The sequence below is a fragment of the Echinops telfairi genome, unplaced genomic scaffold (genome assembly GCF_000313985.2).
Source record: "Echinops telfairi isolate 266 unplaced genomic scaffold, ASM31398v2 ScPeMD7_7467;HRSCAF=8505_1, whole genome shotgun sequence".
Classification (NCBI taxonomy): domain Eukaryota; kingdom Metazoa; phylum Chordata; class Mammalia; order Afrosoricida; family Tenrecidae; genus Echinops; species Echinops telfairi.
Genome location: NW_022111368.1, coordinates 17394077 through 17409356, shown reverse-complemented (window position 1 = coordinate 17409356; position 15280 = coordinate 17394077). Strand labels below are relative to the sequence as shown.

Genomic DNA, 15280 nt, shown 5'->3' with positions numbered 1-15280 from the left:
TCAAATTATAAAATTTTGCAAGACCAATGATTTCTTCATGGCAAATACCTTTTTTAACATATATTAAATCCACCATATATTTTATTACATTTCAGAATTGTGTTTTAAATACTTTTATTGGGGGATCATTGTACATACATCATTTGTTTCCAGCACATTAGTACATATGTTGCCATCATCATTCTCAAAACATTTGCTTTCTACTTGAGCCCTTGGTATCAGCTCCTCATTTTTACCTCTCCCTCCCCGCTCCCCCTCCCCGACAGGCTATTATTTACTGCAACTCCACTAATATAATTTGCTTGTATTTTGGTAGCTAGTAATAATCTTATTTCGACTGTATCGCCTAAGATCCTAGGATTAAACAGGCTGAGTGGCAGAAGGCAGAGAGGCACACTCAACAAACGCCTGGAGCTGATTTCACTGGAATAATAATGAGTTGTTGATGCACAAAATGTAGATTCTCTTGCCAAGCACTTCCAATTTACCTCAAAAGGTCTTGTAACTACTTAGAAGGTGATGTAACCCTGCTGCAATTTCAAAAACTCTGGGTTTAATTAGCCCGGCATCCAGAATATAACCAGGATTTTCTAAACATTTAGACATTCTACTGTTTTTTCTTTTTCTTCCTCTTTTCTTAAATCTTCCAGAACAGAAGCACTCCCACATGAGTTGGCTAAGGTTCACCAAGTGCGTTCCTGAAACCAGGGATGAAAGTGGTGTTAACCCCTATGGAGGTAATTAGTAGCCACAATCAGTTTCATTCTGTCTGTCGCAGTTTAATCCTTGACTTGCTCTCATTACTGATCAGGCAAAGGATGGCCTGATGGTTGAGGTAGGAACACTTCAATGGTTGGAATTTTGCTCCCTCACAATATGTGTTGGCATCCCATCCCTGCAGAGGTGGTCCCATTTGGGAATAGGCTGTCCCTTGGGGTGGTAACGAGGTTTTATCAGTGGAGGACTTGTGGTTACAGACCCCTAGGAAACTAAGACAGGCCCCAAAGGAAAACACTCACCAGGTTCATGTTTGCAGAATATACACAAGGATACAGACAAGGAAACCCAGACCAGGGAAGGCAGATGCCTCATGAAGACTGCCAAGGAAACAGAGGACTCAGGGGCTAGTCTACAGAGCTGTCAAAGAGAGTGAACCTCCCCAGGAGCTGGTACCCTGAACTGGGATTTTGACCCTCCTGAACTGTGAGAAAACACATTTCTTTTTCATAATGCTACCCACTTGTGGTATTTCTGCAACAGAGCCCTAGGAGACTAGGTCAGGCCCCAAGGGAAATACTCACAAGGTTGAGGTTGGCAGAATAAGGAGCAGGGTCCCACGCCACTAAAATGACATCTTTATACAATGAGCTGTCAATAAAGTGATGGCTGGGGTTGGTCAGAATCTGCCAATAGACAGAGGAGAAAAGGTCAACACTGTCATTCCGTTCCTCCAAATCTTGACTTTCCACAAACACAGAAGTTAAAAAGAAGAATCAAAACAAGTGGCAAATGCTCCTCAGACTTTCTGTTTTCCTGTGGGACCTGGAGAGGGGCGAAGCATGCGGAGCAGTTCCAGAATGTTTCGGGCTTGGGCTGGAGAGAATTCTTCTTTTTCAGTACCACTCTTTAAATATTCACCAGCACTTTGTCCCACCTGGTAGTATTGAATCAGCTCCCCTAGCTCCTTCAGGGGCTCCCATCCTACCCTCTGCCTCTACAATTGCTTTGGCAGGTAATTTGGAGCGAGAGGCTGGGTGGATGAATTGGGTTATTCGGCGCCTGCAGAGTGGTAGCCTCAGGACAGGCGGGACACAGAAAGAGCCATCGACTAGAATCTGCCCTCGGGTAGGAGAGTCCTCCCTCGGTGACTCAATCTAGTTCTGGATGAGTTCTTCAATCTCATCTGCCAATCATCTTTTCTTTCTGAACTACCTTTCTTTTTTTTTGGGGGGGGGGGGGTATAACATGATGTTTTTCCTCAGTTCCAAGGAGCGCTTTCATGTCTTCTCCACATTTTCATGTGTCTGAAGGTAGGCTGCGTCTTCCAGATGACATGCATTTTAATGTGATGGGGTTTCTCTACTCCTCTCTGGAAAGCTGTCATTAGACGAATGGTGGATCTTACCATTCACGACAAGTGAATTAAGGAAATACGGTAATTGTTTCATAACTCGCTGCAGGCTGCCTGGCTCAGTTTGAACTATGCAGAAAGCTAGGCTTTTGTTCTGCAAGGAACTCATAATAAGTCACTCAGCTTCTCATTTCTTTGCTACACAGTGCTGAAACTCTAGAAATTGCTGTGGTTTGTGCTGAGAAGAATTCTGCTGTACATTTGGAAGACTTTCTAAAAAGAACATACATAAGGGTTTGGAGCTTTTTTTCTTTCATTTATAATAGGGCAATTTTCATTTTTAAGAAACATTGCAAATTACTGGACTAAACTCCAACGCTCCTCTCCAGACGCTCAGATATAATTTACTAAATGAGGAGCCGCTCTCAAATCAAACCTAACCCACTGCCAGCCAGTCCATTCCAACGCACAGTGACCTCACAGGACCGAGTAGGACTGCCTCTGTGCCTTTCTGAGGCTTTAAAACTTTTCAGGGGTAAACAGCCCGATTGCTCTCTTGAAGCGTGGTCTATGGATTTTAATGAGTGACCTTGTGCTTAGAGTATCCACTAGCTCTTAGTAATACCCCATGCCTGGAATACATGTGCAAACTTTGCTAACACATGTTATGCCTGTAGGTGGCTTCTCAATAAACTGTGACAAAGCTGGGCTGTGTTAAGAAATAGATAATCTATTTTGTACCCAAAACAAAGCAAAACTCACTGCCATCAAGGCGATGCAACCCCACAGGACAGGGTGGAACTGCCCCTGTGGGTTTCCGAGGCTGTACCTCTTTAAGGAGCAGAAAGCCTCATCTTTCCCCTGCTGAGCCACTGGTGGTTTCAAACTGCTGACTTTGCGGTTAGCAGCCCAATGTGTAACCACTATGTCATTCTACAACAAGCAGGGGTCTAAAGAGAGTCTGTATTTTCATAAAGGCTCAATCACAGTTGGATTTTTTTTTCAGTGACTCAAGAGGTAGGGAATGTGCAGTAGAATACTTTTTGTTGGTTTTTGAAGAATTGGAGGTTTTCCCAGAATCTCTCTTTAGATGCCAGTGACCAGGGGCCATGGTGTGACAGCTGGGATCGCACTGTCCATGCTTGCTGAATGACCATGGCTAAGTATTTGATCGCTCAATGCTCAGCTTCCTCTTCATAAAGTGGGAGTCATAGTCACTTAGAATTATTGCCTAAATGAGAGAAACATACAGGGCCTAAGAGGATGCTGGCACAAAGGGATTGTGTAATAACACATGCAGGCTACCTCCTTGTACTGTTGCTTTTCTTCATTCCGATCCTGTCGCGTTGCCCTTGTTATTTATTTATTTATCTATCTATTTATTTATTTGCTGTTAGGCAGAATTTCCCTCAGTTTACAAATTGCAATATGCTAATATATGCATGTATATATATAAATTATATATATTCAAACATTTCCTTTGTATCTTATTTTTCCTATACCTGTCGTATAACTCCTTATTTCTCTGATCCCCACCCCTTTTCATTACAAGACCTCCTAGAAATAACCAGATGGACGAGGAGTCCATTTCTTGTCACTCCTCCGGTTGAACTCTTTGCCTACCAAGTGTATACCTGTTACAACATCCCCTCCTTCTTACCTGGGAATTGATGATGCGCAGGGTGGTTTTGTTTCCAACATCTTTCTCATAACCACGTGTAGGAGCAGAGTTAAACCTCAAAACTGCATCATGAGAATCTAAAGGCACATAAGTGACAAGCTTACTTTTTTTTCCTCTGTAGAATCACATAATCTGTGGGGGTGGGGTGGGGGGAGGATGTTAAAGTAAAATCTTTCAATACTTGAAGCTAATTTGATGCACCGGTAAAGTTCAGATATCCGGTAAAGTTTTGTAGGCATCAGCATACCATGACCTGTGGGCCAAACGTGATCTGCCACCTGTTTCAGTGCAGAAAATTCTGTTGCAGCACGGAGAAGCTCATTCGTGTATATATTGTCCATATAGCAGCTTCAGGTTATTGCAAAAGAGACACCATATGGTCCACAAGGCCTAAAATATTCTTATCTGCCTTTTTGAGGAAAATGCTTCTGGATCCCTAAGGCACCTACATTTTGGATCAGTGACAACGAGGAAGACCCTCAATGAGCTGGATTGCCACAGTGGCTGCAACAGTGGGCTCACGCACAGCAACAACTGAGGGTGGCGAAGGACCAGGCAGTGCTCTGTCCTGTCGTACACAGACAGCATCTCTTTGAGAGTCAGAGCTGCCTCTGTGGCACCTGATGACAATAACATGCTGATATGAGCTCTGGTGGCACAGTGGTTAAGTGAGTGGCTGCTAAATGAAAGGTCAGTGGTTCAAGCACACCAGTCACTTGTGGGAGAAACATGGTGGCAAACTGCTTCTTTGAATAGAACAGCCACGGAAAGCATATGGGACAGCTAAGTTTCCTTGCAGTCTGAATCAACCTGTTGGCAATGGGGCTTGGGTTGATTTTTATGCTTTGTATAAATGTCAAATAACTTGGAACTTCCAATTAAACACCAGTTCTTAACTTCACAGTTAAATAAGCTGCTTTGTTTGGGTAAGGAATCGCCTTGTTTATTTTTATGGAATCATGTTTTGTCACAAAATCTCAAATTTTCTTTGAGTCAGAAATCTTTCTTCCTCAGGGCAACCTTTGAAAAGTATTCACAGCCCAAAGAACTCTTGCTTATGTAGCGACAACCTAGTGATGTTTACCACATTAGAAAGTAAACCAGAAATGTTAAATTATCGATTCATTCGTTTTAAAAGAATCATGGTCTATATGTTCTAAAAGAATAAGACAAAAACAGTGATGAGTGATACTGTTTTAAAGCTCTTTTAACTGCTGAGCTCTATAGCAGACAGGTGGTTTCTCATATCTGCTTCTGCATCCAATTTGTTGCGCTGTGCTGTTTTCGATTAAATACATGAGTATGAGCACCCAGATTTGAAAAGAGGGAGCCCTTCAAGAGTCTTTCTAGTAACTGTGGATATTCTTCCTTGATATTACATCAAAGCTCGACACTGGTACTTTCTTAAAAGCTAGCTTAAATGTGGTGTTTGAAACCGTGGTCAACTTTTATGTTGCGTTACATTGAAATCCACTGGTCTATTTTGCGCTTAAGAGGTTTGTTGATGGTGCAAACAATCAAATGCTGGGATACTACACTGAAGGTAGATTGTTTGAACCCACCCAGTAGCATCATGGAAGAAAGGTCTGGCAACCTGTTTCCATAAAGACAATAGCCAGGAAAATCCTATGGAACAGCTCTGCTCTGTAATGTGGAGTTGCCGTGAGTCAGGATCAATGCAACAGCAACGGGATTGGTTTAACAGGTTATCTTGCTCTGAAAATGGATCTTTTACTTATGCAAAATTTTATCACACCAGGCATTGATCATTTGGGAATATGGGTTCAGTGGGTTATAGTGATCTCCTAAATGTTGGTGTATTTATTATAAAGTACATACATATATACACACGTGTGTGTGTGTGTGTGTGTGTGTATGTACACACATCACCATGGATCTCATCAATTTGTACATATGGCAGGCTTCCAAGCTCACAGATAAAAGACTGAATTTTATCATTGGTAACAGGTACTTTCGGTTGTTCTTCTAAAAATCAACCATCTTGATTCATCTTGTTGATTTCTTTTAACAAATAATCAAACGTATGGCTGTCAATCTTTTTTTTTTTTTCAGTAGAAAATTATCTTTTGCCAAAAAAGTGGCTAGTTCAACTCACCGTTTCCTAACACAAGTGCTTCTCCCTGTGTGCCGGCATACAGATGTGCTTTTTTGTGCATTCCCATTGTGCCACAGAGTTTCTTCAAAATATGTGAACTCTAGGGTTGATAACCCCCAAAATGAGTCTGCCTGCAGACTCCTGGTGGTCCTATGGGACACAGCAGAACTGCCCCGTGGGTTTCTGAGACTATCACTGTAGAATGGCTCATCTTTTCCCCACAGAGCCGCTGGAGGTTCTGAACTGCTCTTGCAGGTAGCAGCCCAACATGTAATCACTGGTTAATAAAATATCTTTATAATAATATTTAACAAATTAAGCTACATCAAGGCCATCCACAAATAAAATTGGCTTCTCCCCCTAAGCCCTCACCCTGCCCCCCCTCCCCCACCATGGATGGTACTGGTCATATTTGTTGGTGAAGAAGATACAATGACCACCAGTAAAGTTTGGTGCCACTGCTTGACTGGTGCCAAGAAGACAGCAGCTTTACCCACTAGAGCAGTGGTTCTCAACCTTCCTCATGCCATGACCCTTTTATACAGTTCCTCATGTTGTGGTGACACCCCACCTCCCACCCCACCAACCATAAAATTATTTTCATTGCTACTTCCTGTCATTGTGCTAATGTGATGAATCAGGCAATGCCTGTGAAAAGGTCGCTTGACCCCCAAAGGGGTCGCAACCTACAGGTTGAGAATGCTGCACTAGAACTTTCCAAGAGTTAAAAAGGAAACCAACTCCTTGGTGTTATTATAAATGTATCTTTTATCTTATGTACCCTCTAAAGATCTTTGGGACTCCAAGGGTACTTGGACTTGACTCTGTGCTGGCCTAGGAGAGTGCTCCCATAGGCAGACAGTCCGATGAAGCTTAACAAGTGATTGCTTGTACTCAGAGGCAAGAAGCAGCAGCTTCCACTCCTAAGCCCTGGTATCTTTGCCCATAGTGACCCCACTGACACATGGGGACTCCTCCTCTGGCCATATACCTAAGCCAAGAGTCCCAAGCAAGTCAGTGCATTTCAAATCAGAGAGTGTTCCCAAATTTAAAACAGTCCTAAGAACTGACCCTCATTGAAATGTAGAAGCACTTGGCTCCTAACTGAAAGGTTGGTGGTTCAAACCTACCCAGTGATGGCTTGGAAACCAAAAATCATATCATTGTAAAGGTAGTGAGTGCAGAGTAGAGACTCAAAGCCCATCGGTAGGCAACTGGATACCCCCTTACTGAAGGGCTGTGGGGAGGAGATGAGCCAGTCAGGGTGCAGGGTAGCAACGATGAAACATTAACTTTCTTCTAGTTCTTAAATTCTTCCTCCCCCACCCCACCCCCACTATCATGATCCCAATTCTACCTTATAAATCTAGCTAGACCAGAGGATGTACATTGGTTCAGAAAGCAACTGGAAACACAGGGAACCCAGGAGAGATATGCCTTCAGGACCAGTGGTGAGAGTGGCGATGCCTGGAGGGTGGAGGGAATGTGGGGTGGAAAGGCGGAACCGATTACAAGAATCTACGTATAGCCTCCTTCTTGGGGGATGGACAGCAGAGAAGAGGGCGGGGGGGAGACGTCAGACAGTGTAACATATGACAAAACAATAATAATTTATGAATTATGAAGGGTTCATGAGGGAGAGGGGAGGGGGGATGGAGGGGGAAAATGAGCGGCCGATATTAAGGGCTCAAGTAGAAGGCCAATGTTTTGAGAATGATGAGGGCAACAAATGTACATATGTGCTTGACACAATAGATGTATGTATGGATTGTGATAAGAATTGTAAGAGCCCTCAATAAAATGATTTTTAAAAAATCACAGGCATGACAACCCTATGGAGCACCGTTCTACTGTGTAGCACATGAGGGTGCCATGAGGAGCTAGTGATTCTGTGACAATGGGTTTGGACATTTGTTCTATCCTATACTGAGCTGTTTCAAAGCATTTGAACAACTTCCCAAAGCACAGGGTGTAGGGATGTCATTTAGCGGGGCTCTTTGGGAAATGGTTTAAGCCTCAAGAGTTAAGCCATCAAACACGAGTCAGAGGAGCTGAGAGGTACAGATAAAAGCCTGCTAAGGAGGGGGACTCACGCTGTATCTAGTTGAAGCTGACAGGGAGTAGAATCCGATTGAGATAGGGAGAGGGAGGGGGTGTGGGAGGAAGAGCTAAAAGAGTGTATCTATCATGCAGGCATGGTTTGTAAATGTATCCCTGGCTGTGAATCACCTTGATAATATGCCTTCAAAACCAGAGCTGTCCATTCGTATTTAGAAAGTCAGCCACGTTGAGACAGCAAACACGAGGGGAATAAAGTCAAGTGTCATTTCTGGAGACGGCATTTCCAGGCTACCACTGGTATGCGTTGACCTTGAGAGCAGAGCTGCAGCTAAGTCTGTCCACTGAAGGAAGATTAAAACCCTTAAAGGAGCAGCCGAGCGAGGAGCAGGGTTGACTGCACCAAGCACTGCCCTCATCTCCTTCCCTGCACAGATGCAGACAGCAAACCCCACTGAAGTGGCCTATGTGGGAAAGCTTCATGTCCTCGGGTAAAACCTGCTCACGAGTAAGACAAAGCTCTGAGTCCCTCCCTCCAGCGGTGCCTGAATCTCTGGCTTGGATCCGTCTCACTGCTCAGAGCCTCCTGAAACAACCTTCCGACTTCCTCCCAGTGCACCCTCAATCCTGCAGTGATCTCTCTAAAGTGAGACTCTGACCAGTTACTCCTCTGCTTCCGTGATTGCAATGCTAGCCATTGCCCACACTGGAATTCGTGCTAGAATGCTTCAGATCCAGCAACAGGGATTGAATCCAGTCTCAGTCCACTGTGACATGAGATGCCTCTATTTCCTTATCGATCTCATGGGAATCATCCTATCTATCACTTGGGGTTGCAAAGCTGAAAGCAGTGACCACACAGGAATCATTTGGAAGAGAATTTCCTCTGTAGAAAACACACCCTGACCTGAAGTAGTACCAAGCAAATGCCTAATGAGCTCAGCTGCTCACCTTCAGAGGTGTCTGGGAAGAAAGCTTTAAGATCTATTGACAAATCAACCTTTGAAAACGCTGTGGAGCACAGGTCTACTCTGACACATAAGGGCTCACGGGAGTCAGGACTGACCTCACGGTAGCTGTTATTATTACCATTATTAAAGGCTAATTTCTGTAGCGTGGTATATCAGACCACCCATGTGCTGACCCGCCCGGCTCTCCAGCTTCTCTCTCTCTCCTCTCCTTCTGTAGTTCCTACCACCCACACCCCATGGAGCTTCTCACCATCTGCTTATGCCCATGTCCCATTCTCTTCTTCTAGTCTCTCCTAAGACATTCTTCCTCACCTTCCTCTTTGTGCCCAGCTGTCAACTTTTGAGGTGGGTTAAGATTCCTTTGTCATTTCAACCATGCCGGTCTACATATTTCTCCATCCCTGACCTAACCACGTAACACTGGGATTGTGTGTTCATGAGTCTGTTGTGTCCACTGAGCAAACACTGTACTGTCGTTGAGGTCAGTGTCTTCTTCATCTGCGCGTCACTAATGGCTAGTCCAGTGTCTGGAAGTTTAGTGATCAACTATGTTGGTTGAATGACGATCTGAACTTTCTTTTCAAAACAATAATGTAGCAGGACATTTCAAATTCTAAGCTCTCAGAAGGAAATCAAAGGCTCAGAAAAGAAACTAATCCATAAGGCCACTAACCTACCAAAGCCATGGCCTCATCTACCATGAGACCAGAAGAACTAGATGGTGCCCGGCTACCACTCTGGAATATTTTGATCAGAGCCTTAAGAGACCCTGACACAATGGGAGAAAAACACAGAACCCAAATGTTGAAAAAGTCTAGGCTACTGGACCAGGTCTCCCTGAGACTACCACTCTGAGTCAGTCCTCAAACCTTGAACTGAAACTGCCACAACATGCAGCAAACTTTACTTTAGTCAACAAAATGATTAAAATATAAAGCTGCTGTTTCTCAGCACATCCTCCATCTGGGTCCATGCACCTCTAAAGGCAGTGTTTTCATCTCTTTCCTGTCCCCCCACAAACCTCCTATGCTTTTGAATTTGCACCACATCTAAAAAAACAGTTCTGGCATTCTCGGGGACTCACATTGTCATTTGAATTAGGGAAACAAACAAAAAAGGCTGAAGGGGAGAGATAAAGGCTGTAGGGTAGATGGGGTGCGGTTTCCTTATGAAATTTTCACAAGAGCTTCTGAAGAATGAGCAGGCGCACCAAAGTGACAGGGGAAAATTGTCAGCTTAGGTTTCCTGGCCTTTTCTCACCCACACAGTTTTCAATTTCCTGAACATTTATTCCTAATAAGCTCCATGGTCAACCTGTGTCCCCTGAGAAAATATATCAAGATGGTTCCCTTAGCAGCCAAAGAAACATGGCCATTTCTGCCTTATATTGGCCCAGCACATCTTTCTGGAAGGCACTGTTTAGATTGGACCTCTATTTGGAAGGCACCTTAATAAGACTAAGGTAAGTGTATCACTGAGAGAACTTGTCTGCAGCCTCCCGCCAATCACAGAAGCATGTTTAAACACATTTTGTCTGAAATAAACCCGAACTGGAATCCTAGTCATCATACTTTTTGACATACCCTAGTGTGCCTGCCATTCACACATTTTTCCCTACCATCTATTTTCCAGGCAAGGACCCCTGGTGGCTACGCAGTGGGCTGTTCACCAGAAGGTCAGCATTTGGCGTCCACAGGCTGCTCCTTAGGAGAAAGATAAGGCTTTCTGTTCTTGTAAAGATTTACAGTCTTAGAAACTCAGAGGCAGTTCTACTCTTTTCTATCAGCTCACTAGGAGTTAGAAAATAATTAAGTAGTAGTCAGTATTTTCCACATGCTTCCCAAATTTAAGTTTACTTTGGTTGAAATGAAGTACACGGATTCTTCTTTTCCACACTAAGCCTATATCTGCTACCTGAGACTAGATGTGTCCTTCCTCTGTGTGTGGTTAATGCATTGGGCTGCTATCCACAAGGTCAGCAGTTCAAACACAGCAGCACTGTCCATGGGAGAAAGACAGCACTTTCCACTCCCATAAGGAGTTACAGTCTCAGAAATTCACAGGGGCAGTTCCACCTGGTCTGATAGGGTCGCTATGAGTCAGAATGGACTCAGGGTGTCTTTTGGTTTTGAGAGTGTGTGTTTCCAAGAGACTGCTAGTAGAGGCTCTCACGACCAAATTATAATGTATATGTACGGTGTAAATATATTTCATGGTTCTAGGAAATAATTCTCTATGTTTCCAAAATAATTCAAGTTGCTTTTCAATAATATATTCCAAGTGGAGGTGTTTACAACTGCAACACTTTGCTCAAAAACAATGACTGCGTATGTCTGACTCAGTCTAACAGAGCAGAGGAGGGGAAGGGACGCATTGGAGGTTGGGCGAAAACACAAGAGGGAGCTAGAGGGCAGCCAATAAGGATACATGAGGCACTCATGTCCCTTTCAGAATTTGGGGGAAGGAAGTTGCTGACAACTCAGAGATGTTCAGCCTGGAGGGACTTCCGGCAAAGCTGGGGTGGGGGTGATAAACACAGACACCTTGGGTACTGAACCCTAGTGGTGTGTAGTGCTTACCTGTTGAGCTACTAACTGCAAGGTGAGCAGTTTGAAACCACCAGCTGCTGTGTGGGTCTGTGGAGAACGATGGGCTTTCTACTCCACTAAAGAGCTTCAATTTGGAAACCCAAAGGGCTCATTCTGCTCTGTCCTATATGGTCACTATGAGTTGGAATACATTTGGTAGCAGTGAGTTTGGTTTTTGGTTTTAGCTCTGCTCTCAATTTTGGGAGGTTAAGATCAAGGCCTTTGGCAAGTCCTCTGGCCTTCACCTGGCCAATTTCACACCATAGAAATTCTGGCGGCCAAGATGAATCTCCCTAAATAGTACAGCATTTCCCAACCTTCCAAGTTCCCTGGAGAAATATGTGACATACATTCATTTTAATGAAAAGAGCTGTGAATAACTAGGGGGGGGTTGGTGGAAGAGGCGTGTGCATGTGCAGGGGCAGGATGGAGGAGGGCTCAGCACCTGCCAGACACCACCCTGATACTCAGATGCCAATTCATACAGAGTACCAGATGTATTTTGGTTTTACAAATGGAGTTAAAGTTAGATGTTCTTAAAAGGTAGGTGCAAAACCCAACTCGAAAGCACCCAGAAAATAAAATTTTTTAAAAAGAGAACTACCCCCCCACCCCAACCAAAAAAAAAAGCCTGGGCATGTTCATCATGTTACAGATCTCTAATTTTGACCATGAAACCTGAGATAAGGGATATCATCGAAATCAAATGCAGATATACTCAAAGTCCCGACTCATTGCCATCAGAGCAACGTGATAGGACGGAGTACAACTGTCTGTGTGGGTTTTCAAGGCTATGAATCTTTATGGGGGAAGAAGGTGCCAGCTCTCGCTCATGGAGCGGCCGGTGGTTTTGATCTGTTGACCTTGCGGTGAATACATCAGCTAGTAATCCGCTATCCCACCAGGGCTCTAACGAACATAGCTACTAGAAAGGATCCAAATAAAACTCTGCATTTTAGGGTCCAGAATTATGTATCCCTATCTTTCACATTCTCTTCCAAATTCTGCAGAGTTGAGTTTACCAAGTTCTTGCCAGAGCTAGTGAGTAAGAAATGACCAACCAGAACCACACCTGCTGCAGTCAATTCTGACCCTTCAACCCTCCAGGACAGAACTGAACAGCCATGTAGATTTTCTGAGGCTGTAAATCACTGGGCTGCCAAATCTTCCTCCCACGGAGCAGCGTGTGTGTTCAAACCGACGGCCCTGTTGGGTAGCAGCCGAGGGTTTCAAGCAGGAACAAAGAAGGAAGTTCTCCCTGAGATGCGAGCAAGCCAGAGATGCAACTCGGATGCAGAGGTATTTAAAACCAAACAAAACCAGAAGCAAGTTACTGCCTGCTTCAAAGCATAAGGCTGAAATTCCGTCTCTACATTATTAATATTGGTCCTCGGCAGTAAGAAACAACTCGGGGGTTATTTCCCCCCTGGGGCCTCTAAACCACTGCTGTTTCCTAATAAATTGGGGGCGGCTCTGCTCTGGCTATGCTACCGGCTCATCTGACACCCGAGCTGCTATTATGAGCCTGCTGTAATGTCGGCATGGGGACACAGGGACCCCAGACCTCAAGCCTACACTTGTGAACTTGCACCATATTCTGTTGGGTTTTTGTTTTCTAAACCTGAAAAACAATTATATTTAGTCCCATTCCCCAGAAGAGTCTGAGATGAGATCAGGCTTGTATAGCCAACCCACAGTGGCATCCCACAGGACCCTAGACGGCTCTGGAATACCAGCCAGCCACTCTCCAAGAACACAGACACATACGGGGTACACTGAGAAAGAAGCCCAGGAACAAGTTTTTCCTCTATGGTAGGAGAACATTGGCAGTTCCACAGATTCTTTATGACCCAATATTCCTGGTGCCCAGAAGGCTCTATTTGGAGTTGTTTAATCCACCACTAGACTTGAGGCTAGTGGCAGCCATTACAAGTTTGGCTGCTAACTGCAAGGTCTACGGTTTGCAACCCCTCTCCTTGGCACAAAGATGGGACTTTCTACTCCCTGTAAAGAGTTACAGTCTCAGAAACTTACAGGGGCGGTCCGATCCATCCCAGAGTCTGCATCCACTGATGCCAGTGAATTTGGTGGGAGTTTGGTGGGAGACTGGGGGCTGAGACTGGGTCTGATTCCCAGAGGACACAATATGGAGCGCCGAAGCCAGCACTGGGTCCCAGTTACCAGTTTGTGATGCCAAGTCATGATGAAACCCCTGTTTACCGGAGCAGCTTCTGGAAGATCACCTGGCCTTTTTTCTGAGAAGTCTCTGGGTGGGCTCGAATTTCCACCCTTCCTGTTAGCAACCCAGCCCGTCAACTTAGTGTGCACCACCCCGTCCTAGCCCGAACCGGCCCCTCCTTGTCACCTACCCACTCGTGTCCAAAGGACCAGGACCCACCTATTTCTTCGCCCAAGGAGGAGTTGAGGATGGCCCCGGCGGACATGACCACGGCACAGGTCCTCAGGCCGCGGGGGTGCAGCTGGCTCAGGGGCACGGCTGGCACGTGCTTCTCCCAGCCCAGCGCCGAGAAGGGCGCCTCCTTGCCATCCAGCGTCCGCACGCGCACCCTGCGCCTCAGCTCGCACAGCAGCTGGTGCCCGCTCAGCCTGGCCTCACGCTTGCCTCGGAAGCGCACGCCGTGCTTGTTGGTATTGAGATAGTCCCTCATCGCCTTCTGCAGGCGAGGGGTCAGCATTTTAGAGGAGACATTGCCCTTCCAGAGCCGGTAAAGAAACGCCCTGGACATGGTGGAATACAGCCTGTCCCAGTCCTCGAACTCCGGACTCCTCTTCTGTTTCCAGCGCCTTCTCTTCATTCGCAGCCTCTGGGCGTGGCGCGCGGGCAAAGCCCCAGTGAACGGCAGCACCTCCCGAGGGTGGCCGGCCACCCCTGGCTGATCAGCAGCGAAAAAGTCATCGTCCAGCCCCTGGTCGAAAGCACTTTGGGATTTTCTCCCGATCTGGGATGTAAAATACTCCTCTTCATTTTCCAACGCGTCTCTCCGGGGGGCCCACCTCTGCAGGTGGCTGGGCCCCACGTTCAAGGGGTCCCCCAGGTCCAGGCCGTGGGCAAAGGCGGCTTCGTGGATGGCTCCCATGATGGCCCTCCGCTTCCCCTGGACGGGCAGCAGCCTGCGGGCTTCCAGGAAGGAGAAGGAACTGGGCGCCGGGTCTGCAGGCTCGCTGTCGGTGAAGTAGATGAAAATGACCAAAAAGAGGAGTCCCCAAGCAAATATCCCAAAGAGCATGAGTTGTTTCCATTGTTTCAGGTTTGGTTTCATGGCAGGTCCCAGCGGAGGCCCGTGGTGACGTAGCAGCGCTGTGAGAGGTGAGATGAACCTGCAAAAATAACCAGGTGCTGCGATTAGCAAACACAGGCCTGGTTTGGGGGACAATACATTTGAAGCGGTGCTTTTTGATTTTTGGAGGGTTGGGGACTAGAAGGGAATCAGGCGGCAGCTGGATCTGAGAGCTTGAGTGATAGTGCTGGGTCGTATCCTGTCCCTGCCCCTCCTCTCCACAGGACAGTAGCATCTCACCCAACAGTCTGAGAGAGAGTCAGTGTGGTTGCGTCAATGATTTGATACAAAATTGGTCCAGCTGATCCAGTTACATGTCTCCCTCCCCATCTTGAGGCTGGGTCTTCAGGGCCCATTTCAATAACCTCCCCCAGGATCTGGGTTTATAGAACAGCAATTGGTAGAGAAAAGCAGAAGCAAGCAGTGTGCGCTCCCCTTTCTACTTAGCAGACCGCCAAAGGCCCAACGTTTGTCTATTTTACACCAGCAACCATCT

The 15280-nt window shown here is 45.8% G+C and overlaps 1 protein-coding gene across 2 annotated transcripts in view; it reads right to left on the bottom strand.

Moving 5' to 3' along the window:
* The window catches only part of ST6GAL2 (ST6 beta-galactoside alpha-2,6-sialyltransferase 2), a 36274-nt gene extending 21456 nt beyond the window's left edge, over nt 1-14818 (bottom strand). For both annotated transcript variants that reach the window (XR_006679459.1, XM_004704326.2), the window contains exons 1-3: nt 13884-14818; nt 3732-3829; nt 1302-1403 (exon numbers count right to left, since the gene is read on the bottom strand). Coding sequence is in view for 1 of the 2 variants with exons in the window: in XM_004704326.2 (XP_004704383.1) it covers nt 1302-1403; nt 3732-3829; nt 13884-14766 (1083 nt within the window). In the remaining variant the exon portion in view is untranslated. The remainder of the gene's footprint in view (nt 1-1301; nt 1404-3731; nt 3830-13883) is intronic.
* Between the last annotated feature and the right edge of the window lie 462 nt (nt 14819-15280).